The 13,557-nt window shown below is 33.6% G+C and overlaps 1 protein-coding gene across 1 annotated transcript; it reads left to right on the top strand.

The window, feature by feature from the left end:
* The first annotated feature begins 3,980 nt into the window (after nucleotides 1–3,980).
* On the top strand, nucleotides 3,981–12,385 carry LOC126722152 (cyclic nucleotide-gated ion channel 1-like). Its single transcript, XM_050425305.1, has 9 exons — nucleotides 3,981–4,108; nucleotides 5,429–5,497; nucleotides 5,984–6,572; nucleotides 7,293–7,496; nucleotides 7,587–7,891; nucleotides 8,234–8,345; nucleotides 10,914–11,150; nucleotides 11,243–11,622; nucleotides 12,000–12,385. Exons 2-9 carry the CDS (start codon nucleotides 5,469–5,471, stop codon nucleotides 12,235–12,237), a joined length of 2,094 nt encoding a protein of 697 aa, XP_050281262.1. The 5' UTR covers nucleotides 3,981–4,108; nucleotides 5,429–5,468; the 3' UTR covers nucleotides 12,238–12,385.
* The last annotated feature ends 1,172 nt before the right edge of the window (nucleotides 12,386–13,557 follow it).

The following is a 13,557-nucleotide window of genomic DNA, read 5'->3' as shown; positions in this document are numbered from 1 at the left end:
GTCACAAATTGAGGGGCCCGCAGCAATAGGTTACTGACAATGATAATAAGAAAGGGACAAAATTAGTCACTCTTTATTGTCTAAATTCAACACATGGTACGTTTACCAAAGAAAAATTGAACACATAATACATACATTACACTATTGCAATTCTAGAAAGTGCAAAACCTTTACTTTTAGGGTCCGTTTGGATGGAGGAGTGAAAAATTAGTGGGAGGATGGAAGAGTGAGAGGATATAAAATATTTAGTTTTCCCTTATGTGTGTTTGGTTGAAGGGATGGAAAAGTGGGAGGGTGGAAGACTCTTTTGTTTGGTTGAAAAGAAAAGTGAGAGGATAGAAAATGTAATTTATATAAATTGACTATTATACCCTTGTTACATAATAGGTAAGAAATAGATTTATTTGTACTCATTAAATAATATAAAATTTACCAACAATTATATTTTTCAATGAGAAGTGTTACGTTCACAACATTTTTTGCAATACTTTCACAACAAAATTTATGTGAAAAGTTGTTACTAGTTCTAATTTGAACCCATCATTGAAATTATTTTTTTACTCACCAATATTAACTAATAACAATCTGTTACTTAAAATTTATTATAAAAATATTGTGAAAATATTATGGTAACATTTTTCAAGAATTTTTTATTCTTTATATTATTTCTCCTTTCTCAACCTTGTAACTCATCCATACGTTTTTCTTCTTTTTTTTTTTTTTTCTTTTTTCTTTCTTGTTTTTCTCCTCCACATATTGTCCTTATCTCTATCCCCCCCTTCTTATATTTGCTTTGTCTCCCTCATTCAAGTTCGAGAACGTTGCAGGCTTCATTCTCTAGGCGCAACTCTCATTCTTTAGCTCTCTCTCTCTCTCTCTCTCTCTCTCTCTCTCTCTCTTTATTTTTATTTTTTATTTTTTTTAACTTGATTCTAGAGGGCATTTGTGTAAAAATGCCATAAGTCTACTTTTCTCCCCACAATTTTCCTCCTGATTTGGGAGGATGAGATTTGTGGGCTCAAGAGAGAAAATTTTCTCTCGGGTTTTCCATCCTTAGTGTTTTCATTCTTTTGCCAAACAATGAAAAATACTATTTTCCACCTATTTTTCCTCCCTATGTTTTCCATCCTCCCTAAAATCACCCCAACCAAACACAGTGTTAAACAAAGAGACAAAGGTTTTACTTTTAAAAAGAGGGATGAAAAGCAAAGATATATTAAAAAAAAAAAAAAAAGATAAAAAAAGAAAGATGAAGAGGGCAAAGACAGTGCAGTGGCAAGAAGGACTGAAGAAGGCTGAAGGTAAAGAGAAAGAACTGAAAGAAGAAAAAAAAGAAGAATGCAATGCCCAAGTCCTTAACGGAGACAGAGAGAGCGAGAGAGAGAGATAGAGAGTTACCTGTGTAAGTCTGTAAGAAAGAATTTTATTTTATTTTTATTTTTATTTTTTGCTGTTCTGCAAGACTGCCGCAACTATGTGGCCGTGTGGAAGAGAAAGTTTTAGACATTTCAATTTTTTTTTGCCATGTACAAGTAAGCCTTAAATGCATTGGGATGAAAATTAGAATTTTTTTTTCTTTTTTATTTGTTGAGGTAGTTATTAAAATACCCATGTTCATTTTAAAAATGCTAAATGTATAATTATTGTAATTTGTTGACATGTATTTATGGTTCGTATTTTATAAAAATGAAAATTGTATTTATTTTTAGAATTTATATAGGTATATTATTTGGGATGGGCCAAAATGACAAGATTATTTAAGAATTTTCAAATTATTTAAGATATTTTTTTAAAAAAATTTATAAAAGTGGCTCTGCCACTGGTCTAGTCTTGTTTCTGAGACAGCGATGAAAGTAACACTTTCCTCTATGCTTTGCACAATTCCTTATATACTAAATTAATACAGTAAAGTTGAACAACTTGCTATCGACTTCAATTATTTACTTTACTTTTATTCTTTCTCTCTCTCTTCCTTTATGGTCCCAAAATGTTTGTACACTGCAAAAAAGGCAAGACAAGTTTTGGGCGAACTTTTGTAAGTGTTCCTTTAATGAATCTTTCAAATTATTTAAGATATTTTTTAAAAATTTTTTATAAAAGTGGCTCCGCCACTGGTCTGGTCTTGTTTCTGAGACAGCGATGAAAGTAACACTTTCCTCTATGCTTTGCACAATTCCTTATATACTAAATTAATACAGTAAAGTTGAACAACTTGCTATCGACTTCAATTATTTACCTTACTTTTATTCTTTCTCTCTCTCTTCCTTTTAGACATGGCAAAACGGGTCAGACCCGTTTGACCCGACCCGTTTGACCTGCAACCCGTTTGACCCGTAACCCGATTGACCCGTTTAAAAATGACCCGTTTTGACCCGTGACCCGTTTTGACCCGCGACCCGATTGACCCGCGACCCGATTAACCCGACCCGAACCCGAACCCGAACCCGACCCGCACGTTTTGCCACGTTTACCAATGTTGAGTAGATTTAGATTGAGGTGTAATTTTTATAAAATATTTAGTTATTCTTTTTTACTTAATATGTTATGTACTCCATTATAGTTTGTTATTTTTTACTTGCCACCTTTATTTTCTCTTCCTACTTTAAATAGATTAAAGATTATACCAAGATTAGTTTCTAGAAAGCTGGAATAGGAGTTGCACCAAATTTGGGTATCAATTCAAGTGTTTAGTGGTAATTGGTAACAATATCACTAGTGAGAATCTAATCACAATTAAGGAACTCATAAACAATTGACAGATTGCATCTATTTCCAAAAAAAAAAAAAAAAAATTGTTTGAAAAATACGGGTCAACTCGACCCGACTCACGACCCGACTCAACCCGCGACCCGTTTGACCCGCAACCCGATTGACCCGTTTTAAAAATGACCCGTTTTGACCCGTGACCCGTTTAACCCGCAAACCCGATTGACCCGACCCGAACCCGACCCGACCCGCCCGTTTTGCCACGTCTACTTCCTTTATGGTCCCAAAATGTTTGTACACTGCAAAAAAGGCAAGACAAGTTTTGGGCGAGCTTTTGTAAGTGTTCCTTTAATGAATCTTCAGTTTGGTTAAGGAAAAAAGATTTAAGGATAATATTGAAAAGTGAAAATATAAAGATATGGTTAGATTTAATGAATTATTCTACTTTAATCTAACTTAAGTGTATATATATAGTATAAGTTTCGCTTATTAAATTTATGGTTAGATTCATGCATTATTAATGTCACATGAGAGAGTGTGACATTATTCTACTACTTGTTAGTATAGTAAATTTTTGTCAAGAGTCTTATAATTAAGGGAGTCAATTTCGTACCGGAATATATAAGCGTGAATTATTCTACTTTAATCTATTCTAAGTGTATATATAGTATAAGTTTCGCTTATTAAATTTATGGTTAGACCTATGCATATTAATGTCACATGAGAGAGTGTGACATTATTCTACTACTCGTCATTATAGTAAAATTTTGTCAAGAGTCTTATAATTAAGGGAGTCAATTTCGTACTAAAAACTGTATCGATATGGCCAGTGAAATGATATATTTTGATATCGATCAATGCCGGTATACTGTTTCGAAATTACCGTTAATTCTATAATAATAATAATAATAAAAGTATATCATATTAAAAAAAAAAGTTAATACCATTTAACTAATGTACAGAATATATAGTTTATAGTTTACAAAAAAAAATATATATATATATATATAGTTTATTATAATATATTTATTTTTTGATATCCAGTTTATTATAATATATATATATATATATATATACACTATTGTACTTGTTTTGTTTTGTTTTATTTTTTTTGAGTTAAAGATTAGTACTAATACACAGTTAAAGGGAATAAAAAATACACCATTTATAGGCCACGTGAGTGACATGACCATCCTGGATGGGTAAAAAGTGAACTTGAAGACTTGCCTTTTTCACTTCCCATAACTGACCACAAGATTCACAGCCGGATAAAATCATAAAACAAAGAAAAATAAAAGTGGGGGAGAAAGAACTTGCTAGAAGCAAAAGAAGGAGAAGAAGTTCATGAGGTAGCACAAGAGAAATGAGAAGAAGCAGCAGCTTGATTGATCTGCAACAACAGGTGAAATTTTTTTTTCAAAAGATTCATAAAAGCCTCAACTGCTTCTTCTTCTATTTTTATTCTTCTTTAAAGACCTTCAATTTCTTAGAAATCTACAATGGAGATTTTTATTAAAATTGACGTTACTTTTTCTTAAAATTTAAGCATTTTCAAGTGAGACTGCTCCAGTAACGTGGGAACACAGGATATTATAAACAGTGACGCATTAGAGCATCTACGTCAGTTGAATCAAATTTTCCATATATTTTGCACAAAAAAAAAAATTAACTTTTTCTATTTTGCAAATCCATTTTTACAAAATACTCACTTCAATTTCTTTATTCTACACGTTTATTTAATAAAATATTCATTCTTTTACATTTTTTATTATTTTCTCACTCATTGCCTCTCTCTCTCTCTCTCTCAGACCCAACCAGCGTCATCATCACTATCCCGATCGGTGAACAGACCCAACCATCATCATTATCATCACTCACCCTGATCGGCGAACAGACCCATTCAAGCCGAAACCCACTCAATCCGAACACCCAGCCACCATCATCACCCACCCCGATCGGCGAACAGACCCATTGAAGTTGTCGAGACCCAAAACCCCGTCGCCTTGTCACTTCAGGGCCATGGAGACGTGGGTTCTGACGAAGCCAGAAGCGCCGGTGATGAGGACGGTGAGGCCGGAGTCGGAGCGACGGTGAGCCGAGCGAGTGACGTGGCGCTCCCAGTCGGAGCCGCCATAGGAGCCGAGAGATCGGCGAGGGTTGGAGCCAGAAGGAGAAGGAGAAGAGAGAAGGAAAAAGAAGCAGAGACCAGAGAGAGAAAAAAAAAGACAAAAACGGAGAGCAACTAGAGACAAGAGAGAGAAAAAAATTAATAAAATAATAATAAATGTAAGTGTTACCGTAATCTTACGTGTGTGTATATGATAATGATGTATTTACCCACATTTTTACATGTGAAGGATTTTTTACATTTTTGCAAAACTTTTCATCCACTTATGTGTGGATACTCTTATAGTCAATTTATAGTCGTCTCCTGACTGGAAAAATGGGATTGGTTGTAGTACGTGAAAAGTGATTTAAGGCATGTTACACGTTTAAAGTTTTTACTCGTTGACTGACTGCATAGATTGACTTGATGGTGCTCCAATGATTTATACAGTGCAGTCCCATAATAATTAGCTAATATCATACTTGTTAGCTCTTACTCTTACGGTCTTCACTTATCTCTCGGCTTTTACATTCTGGGTTTTCAATTTCATTGAAAAGAATTCCAGATTTGAACTCGTACTTCTTAAAAGGTAAATAAAGTGCGTCCAAATCACAGGTCTGTCTATTCATGTTGGACATCTAATTTGGTGAAGGAAATGGATTCCAAGCGACTTAAATTTTCCAGGTTTGTTTGCTTAAGCCTGAATTTTAGCAGTCCCTTCTTCTGTTGCTTTTATTTCGTGTACACAATTTTGTCAGCATGTCTTTGTTGCTTTCTTTGAGTGTATGTGCGTGTCAGAAATACTATCATGCAATAGTTTTTTTTTAGTGGTTTTATTGGTATTTGAAAAGTCAGATTGTGTGAAACTATCATAAAATATCCTAATGGAGGAATCTAATTTGATACCATCATTGTAAGACATTCTAGTTTAGGAATTAAAAAAAAAAAAAAAAAAAAAAGAATTGGTAAATTGGTAGTGTTTCAAAAAGCTGAGTTACTGAATAATAGTCAGTCGTTCTCTGATATTCAGTTTTAGTGCAGAATTCCATAGTTAGGGACCATTCAGATGTGTCAGTTTATGGAAGAAACTTATTAGCAGACTAAATTGCAATCAGTTATTTGATATTGTGCTACTTACACTCTCTTTATGCTACTTTAATCTATATACAGGTTTAAGGATCAGAGTTCAGAACCATCTTGGAGTTCTGGGCGGAATTATGACTTTGAACAAGGACTATGTCTAAGAAACTTTAGAACAACAGTTGGCAGAGTTTTGGAGAGTCTTGGGGAAGGATTTGAGAGGGGTTCCGAGAGGATTAAAAGCTTCAAAAAACTGAAAAGCATTCCTTATGTAGGTGATCAGCCAAAAAAAGAGGCAGGTCCTCCTCCTAAGACAATTATTGATCCTCAGGGTCAATTTCTTCAAACTTGGAACAAAGTATTTGTGCTCTTATGTGTGATATCTGTGGCCTTGGACCCTTTGTTCTTTTACATCCCAATGATCAGTGAGGACAAGAACGGCGAATACAAATGCCTTGGTGCAGACAAAAGACTAGCTATAATTGCTTGTGTTCTTCGATCACTCTTTGATGCCTTTTATGTAATTCATATAATCTTTCAGTTCCGTACTGGATTTATTGCCCCTTCTTCTCAAGTCTTTGGAAGGGGTGAGACGATTACTGATCCGGTGGCTATAGCAAAAAGATACTTATCCACATACTTCCTCATTGACATTCTGTCAATTCTTCCATTGCCACAGGTATGCAGGACATTCAATCAATTTGAAGCATCACAAAATCTTATTTAGTGCATTTTGATGTAGCTTTTTACTGAAAGCTTATTGGTTGAAAAATAGTTAAAAGGATAGTTACATACTTGCACCTTAAAAAAGAAAAAGGTGAGGCTTGCAAATAAACTATAAAGCAACAGGAGAAAGCTCACCAATAAGACACAAGTCTTTGTGTGTTCATAACAACATTCAGTTCTGTAGTCATAGGTTTAATAGTAATTGAATTGCTTCCCTAATTGTAACTTAGCAATTAGTGTATTAGTTCGTTTGGCTTCCATTTTTGCTGCTGTTAAACCAGTTAAGGAAATAATGGAAACGAGTCTCTCAAGGGAATTTTACCATATGATGAGTACCACAAGTCTTAAGGTTATATATCAGAGGCCCCAACATATATTTGACTATTATTTTTAATTTTAATTATCTGATAATTTGATGGTTGAGAAAGAAGGGATTTGAATAGTGGACGTCTTCAATGGAAATACCAAGAAGTGTTTGTTGAGCTCTTAGCAATATTTGACAATTATTAGTTCAAAATGGTACTTTGGACACACATGGACACATAACGCATCTATCAAATTATATGTAGAAGTAAACAATGTCTCATGCTAAAATTGTGTTACATTGCTTGATTTAACAGAATTGGGTGTGCAAGGGAAAGTTTTACAATTATGGATGTGTCCTGCTTTTCAGGTGGTATCTCTTGTTTTCATTGCCAAAAGCAAAAGCCGAATTGTGAAGCGAAGGTTGAAGTTCGTAATATTCTCACAATATGTGCCTAGAATTACTCGGCTCTATCCACTATACATGGAAGTAAAAAGAACCTCAGGGATACTGACTCAGACAGCATGGGCTGGAGCTGCTTATAATCTTTTTCTCTATATGCTAGCCAGTCACGTAAGTTGATTTTGGCGGTGGATTTTAATTTCTTAACATTAATTACTTGCAAGATTTTATGATCACAAATAAATTTGACAAATTAAGCAGGTTGTTGGAGCTTTTTGGTACTTGTTTGCCATTGAACGAGTGGGTGCATGCTGGCATACGTACTGTAATAATACTGCCGCTTGTGAAGATTATCTTTACTGTGATGATAGTGAAAATCTACCGGACTTCAACTTTACAAGTCTATATCAGAATTGCAGTTATAAAAAACCTGAGGATATTGAAAATCTAACGGACTTCAACTTTGGAATGTTTACTGATGCTCTCAAGTCCGGAATGGTACTAAAGGCAACAAGATTTAGAGTGAAATTGTCTTACTGCTTTTGGTGGGGTTTTCGTAATCTTAGGTAAGTAAAATATATAGAATCCTCCAAATATATATATATAATTTAATTATTATAATACCAATTGAAATTCTTTTAATTTCTTTTTCTTTTCTTTTCTTTTTTTTTCATGAAAATGTGTCTACTCCCTTAACTTAGTTGCATCGCCTCAAATATTATTTCAAATGTCATCTGCATAGGTTTTAACTTCCAAGAGTGAATATTTTCTTATTAAAATTTGGTTACCTAATTAAGTTCCTATATATAAATCAAGGCTTATCAACTTATAACAAGATCAAACACATTGCGAGTTACAGCTTAGGAGCTAAAGGCATTTTTATATTGAATCATTTTGTTTTTCCTCAGCTCTGCTGGCCAAAACCTTCAAACAAGCACGTTTATTGGGGAGATAGTATTTGCCGTTGGAATATCCACCTTTGGGTTGGTTTTATTTTCGTTACTTATTGGCAATATGCAGGTAACTCTCTGATTCTTATCAGTTCTCTTTCTAACCTAATATTTTAGCACTATGATATCATTATGTAAATAGATGTTTGAGTCAGTCTGACTTTTTGTTTTTTCTTTTTTGATACAACATAGAAATTTTAGTTTCATGCCAGCATAAAATAAATAAATATATATATATATATATAAATTGAAACGTAGCATTTATTGTTATTACACTCCTGTTAAGTTACATCACCAGTCACATCATCCACCTATTTCCAACTATTTCTCTTTTATTTTTGACTCTTCTTCTTATTAATTTTGTATCTTGCTGTTACACTTTCTCCAACTTTTTCCTAACCCTTTTACCTTTTCATTTCTCCACTACTCTCAACCTTAATGTTACCCTTTTTCTATCACTTCATCTTCCTTTTATTTTTGGCTCTTTTTATCCTCATCCTATTACTATAAATTTGTTATTCTCTCTCTCCCATTCTACACATATTTTCCCACACAAAAAAATGTTATTATTCTCTCTCTCATTTTTTTGTGGATATTTTATTTTTTGTATCTCTACTTTATTTAGATTGATAAATTTATGTATTCTTTAGAACTCTATTTTGAGTTATGCAATTTGATTTTTTGTTTTTAAGTTATAATTTTTTTTTTTTTTTCTTTGATTGTTAAATGTTATCTTACTACATACAAAGATAGTGTATAAAAATATAATGTTATTCTATTATATAGCATGACTTTGATAATTTGGTGTTTGAGTCATGACTATATCTTTAATTTTAACTCTTCTCTTCTCATCTTATTCTCTATCTCTCTCTCGGAAAATGTGATTATTCTCTCTCTCTCTCTCTCTTGCTTATTATTTATTTTCTCTTGCAATCTACTTTAGGTTGATGAATATTCAATTATTAATCATTGTATTTTTATATAGCACTATTTTGGGTAAATATGATTTGGTGGTATGTTTTTTGAGTTTTCCATCACAAGTCTTCTCTCTCCCTATTATAGCTTTTGTTTGATTTTTGCTTAACATAATATTTAGTTATTTTGGAAGTGAGAATTTGAATTTATATCAAACTACAATTTTGGCTATATATTTGAATGTGCCTATCAATTATTTGAGTAATATAAAGTGTTTTTTTTTACAAGCTTTTATTATCATGATAATCTCTTTTACGAGAATATGAAATTTAAATAATATATTTGAAACTTATACAATTTTTTTTTTGAGAATCGAAACTTATACAATTTAGTTGTACATAAAAAAAAAAAGGAAAATATAATGCACCATAACATAACATAGAAAAATGTGGACCATCTAAAAAATGAATATTATATTCAAAAAAAAAATCAAATTAATAAAATGATGATGATATATTTTTTGAAATAGATAAAACAAAAATAATCTTAGAAATTGTTTAATTTTTGGAAAAAAAATTATTATTGTATAACTACAAAATAATTATCTATTATCACGTGTCGTTTGGGTTTACTAGTAATAATAAATAATAATAATAATAATAATAATAATAAGGGTAAAATACTATTTTGGTACCTAAATTTTACTAAAAGTTTGTTTTTCGTCCATAAACTTAAAAAGCTCTTTTTTCATTCTTAAACTTTATAAAGAGTTTTTTGAATAGTATAGAGACAAAAATAAGGATGAAAAATGAAAAATGAACCTTTTCAATAGTTTAGGGATGAAAAAAAAAAAAAAAACTTTTAGTAAAGTTTAAGAACATAAATAAAACATTTTCAATAATTTAGAGACGAAATATAAACTTTTCAATAGTTTAGGGATAAAAAATGAACTTCTTAAAGTTTAGGGATGAAAAACAAATTTTTAGTAAAGTTTAAGGATCAAAATAGTATTTACCTAAAAATAATAAAGTTCACATTAGTGTTAAATGCTTGTTTAACTCAGTTTACAACTAAACTTAAAATCCTACACACAACCGTCTGACATTCAAAAACGAGTCTTTCTATTCTCCAGTAGTTCAGGTCTTCCATTATGAAAGAGCAAATTCAGGGGGCTTTGGCCCCGAGTTATTATGCCTTGAGCCTGCTTGGTCTCGGTTAGGACCTCTTTGAAATCCCCCTCTCCTTTGCTTGGTATTGGACTTCTCCGACTACTGCTATTTGGGCATGGACTGTGTTGTAGACCTGTAATGAATGGCATGGACTGTCTCCCCCCCCCCCCCCCCCCCCCCCAACACACACACACACACACACACACAGCGAGTCAGTATTAATTGCTAATACTCTAATTTGTTGTTGTAGAGCTGTGAAAGTCATCTTTACCATTGCTATCTCCTTCTCCTTCCTTTTAGCAAAAGCCATATACCCGTGATATCTAGAAAACATGCATATTTATTCATCCAATATATATGCATAATTATTCTATTAGTTTCTCTGTGGTGTATTTATTCTTAAATATCTGCTGTTCTATTTTAGCTTCAATAGAAACATGATGTTGGTCAGTTCTCACTTATTCTATCCGGTCTTATGACTTAAGAGTAGAAACCTTTCCACAAATAGTCCTAAGATTTGATTAACTAAAAGTGAAATATTATGAATGTTACAGAGATATCTGCAGTCCACAACAATGAGAGTAGAAGAAATGAGAGTGAAAAGGACTGATGCAGAACAGTGGATGTCCCACCGCATGCTCCCTGAGGAATTAAGGGCACGAGTTAGACGATACCAACAGTATAAATGGCAACTAACTAGAGGTGTCGAAGAAGAGAATTTACTTCAAAGCCTTCCTAAGGAACTCAAAAGGGACATAACACGCCATCTTTGCTTAAATCTTCTCAAGAGTGTGAGAATTTTTCTTTGATTTTTTTTTTTTCCCATACATCTTTATGTCCAACTTCTAGCTATTGTGTTCATCAAGTAAATTTTATCTTTTAGGTGCCGATGTTTGAAAAAATGGATAGTCAACTGTTTGATGCACTTTGTGATCGTCTCAAACCAGTGCTTCACACAGAGAAGAGCTGCATTATTCTTGAGGGGGATCCAGTGGATGAGATGCTCTTTATCATGCGAGGAACCCTGACCACTATGACTGGAAAAACAGGTAATGCTGGTGATCTGAAGGCCGGTGACTTCTGTGGAGAAGAGCTTTTTGCGTGGGCTTTGAATCCCCGCTCCTCTACCAGTCTTCCCATTTCAACAAGAACACTAATAGCTCAAACAGAGGTTGAAGCCTTTGCTCTAAGGGCTGCTGATTTGAAGACTGTGGCCTCTCAGTTTCGGCGTCTTCATAGCAGGCAGTTCCAGCATATTTTCAGGCAAGTCTTTAAGCTAAGCTTATCGACATTTTGGATGATTATTGTCAGCATTCTCCAAACAAAGTGAGGCTATACAAACAAAAAAATTGTTCAGAAATTGTACAAAAAGATGTGGTCATCAATTCTTCATTTAATTTTACATTGAAATACCACGGATATCCCATCAAAATCTACAATGCCCCTGTTGCATTGGATTTCTAAACAAAAAATTAAAAAAAAAAAAAAAATGATAGCTTTTCCTTCGTCTGTGATAGTCTTTCATTGTTAGAATTGCATATTCATAGTGACTTTGAAGAAAAATTACATTAGAACTCTGATTACCTTTATTTTTCCAAGTGGAATGATCCTCATGTGTAATTGTGATTGATGACTTTCAGGTTCTACTCCTTACAATGGAAGACATGGGCATCCCGTCGCATCCAAGCAGTTTGGCGCAGGTACTATGAGAGAAAGCTTTATAAGTCTTTGCATGAAGCAGAAGACAGATTGCAAGATGCTGTGATAGACGAAGCAGGGACCTCAAAGTTTGAACACAATGATGAATGCAAAGCACCAAAAAGGTTGCTACTACTGCCACAGAAGCCTGATGAACCTAATTACAATGGTGACGATTAATAGAGTGGTGTTCCAAGTGATTATTATGTAATTTTTCTTTTTAACAAATAAGGTTCACATGCAAGAGGTTTCTGTGTATAGCATGTGTAACATGTGCTAAGCAAACTTCAGACTTCATAATTTAGAACTACTGTTTCACTGTGTGTCATTGAGAAGCTTCAAACACATACATGAGGAATGTCTAGTGATATGCTTTTCTCAATTAATTCCCTCTTCAACCAAAGAACACCTTAGAGTAAAGCATGTAACAGGGATGACAATTTCATGCCACCATATGCCTCCGTTTCAAAACAACATTATTGGGGGGGGGGGGGTCTAAGCCAGTTAATTTGCACAAGATATCACCATTTCAAGTCCATGTAGGTAATCCTTTTTTTTTTTTTTTTGTGTGTGTGTGTGTCCTTTTTCCCCCTTTCGGAATATGTTTGTCAAGGAACTTTTGAAGACAAAAAGATACTAAACAAGAAAGAAAGAAAATAGTTGTATCCATAGATATAATTAGTGGGTTTATTTTACAAAGAATCCTAAAGAAAATCAACATGCGATTGCGATACAAATGGTCCCTAAAGAATGCTCAATTAACTGTTTCTCTTTAACCAGTCCAGCTAATAACCTTCCATCATATAAATTTATCTAAAACTAAGAAGAAAAAAAATTGAAACTAGTATCAAGTATGCACATTAACAGTTAATTGTGGACGTGATGCAAGACCATCTGCAGCAGTACTCTTTGTAACAAAATGTCAAGTAACTTTTTACTATAAGCTACTCGCATAGTGACAGTGAAGGAGCAAGTGATCCACTGATTCCTCACTGTTCTTACACAAACAGCACCAATTAACAATACAAACAATCCTCTTCTTCAAATTATCCAATTTAAGGATCTTTCTTTAGCCACAGTCCTAGTAGGGGCTTTTGCCTTCCAAATACTTCTCGAAGGGAAAGAATCCTCACCGCCAAAAGTGAGGATTTTATAATAACATTTAAACAGGAAAACAACCACTCTTTCATAAGAATCCAAACCAACTTATCTTCCACACGAGGATTAACACTATGAGAATATAAAAAGACTTCCCAACTCCCAATCATGTAGTGGCTTTGAAAAAACCACATCCCATAAAATGAACTCATAATTCCAATGCATAAAATCCACAACATAAGCCTCTTTGCATAACGCAATTTGAAACAAACCTAGAAACGCTTCTTTTAGGAACCAGGGGGGCCTCTCCACACCAAACATCAAACCAAAACCGGGTGCAACAACCATTCTCTGCCACTGGTTAGTTCCTGGGGTCTTTTGTAACAGTTAGCAAAATTGACA

This window comes from Quercus robur, chromosome 4 (assembly GCF_932294415.1).
Source record: "Quercus robur chromosome 4, dhQueRobu3.1, whole genome shotgun sequence".
NCBI lineage: Eukaryota > Viridiplantae > Streptophyta > Magnoliopsida > Fagales > Fagaceae > Quercus > Quercus robur.
The sequence above is the reverse complement of the archived record's forward strand: the minus strand, read 5'-3'. Positions and strand labels throughout refer to the sequence as shown.

What these genes read in the sequence shown, in the direction of transcription:
- LOC126722152 (XM_050425305.1), top strand. Translation starts at nt 5,469, where the DNA reads ATGGATTCCAAGCGACTTAAATTTTCCAG. An exon ending in CAATTCTTCCATTGCCACAG is followed by an intron (nt 6,573 to 7,292) that starts GTATGCAGGACA and finishes CCTGCTTTTCAG; the next exon opens with GTGGTATCTCTTGTTTTCAT. An exon ending in CAGTTCCAGCATATTTTCAG is followed by an intron (nt 11,623 to 11,999) that starts GCAAGTCTTTAA and finishes GATGACTTTCAG; the next exon opens with GTTCTACTCCTTACAATGGA.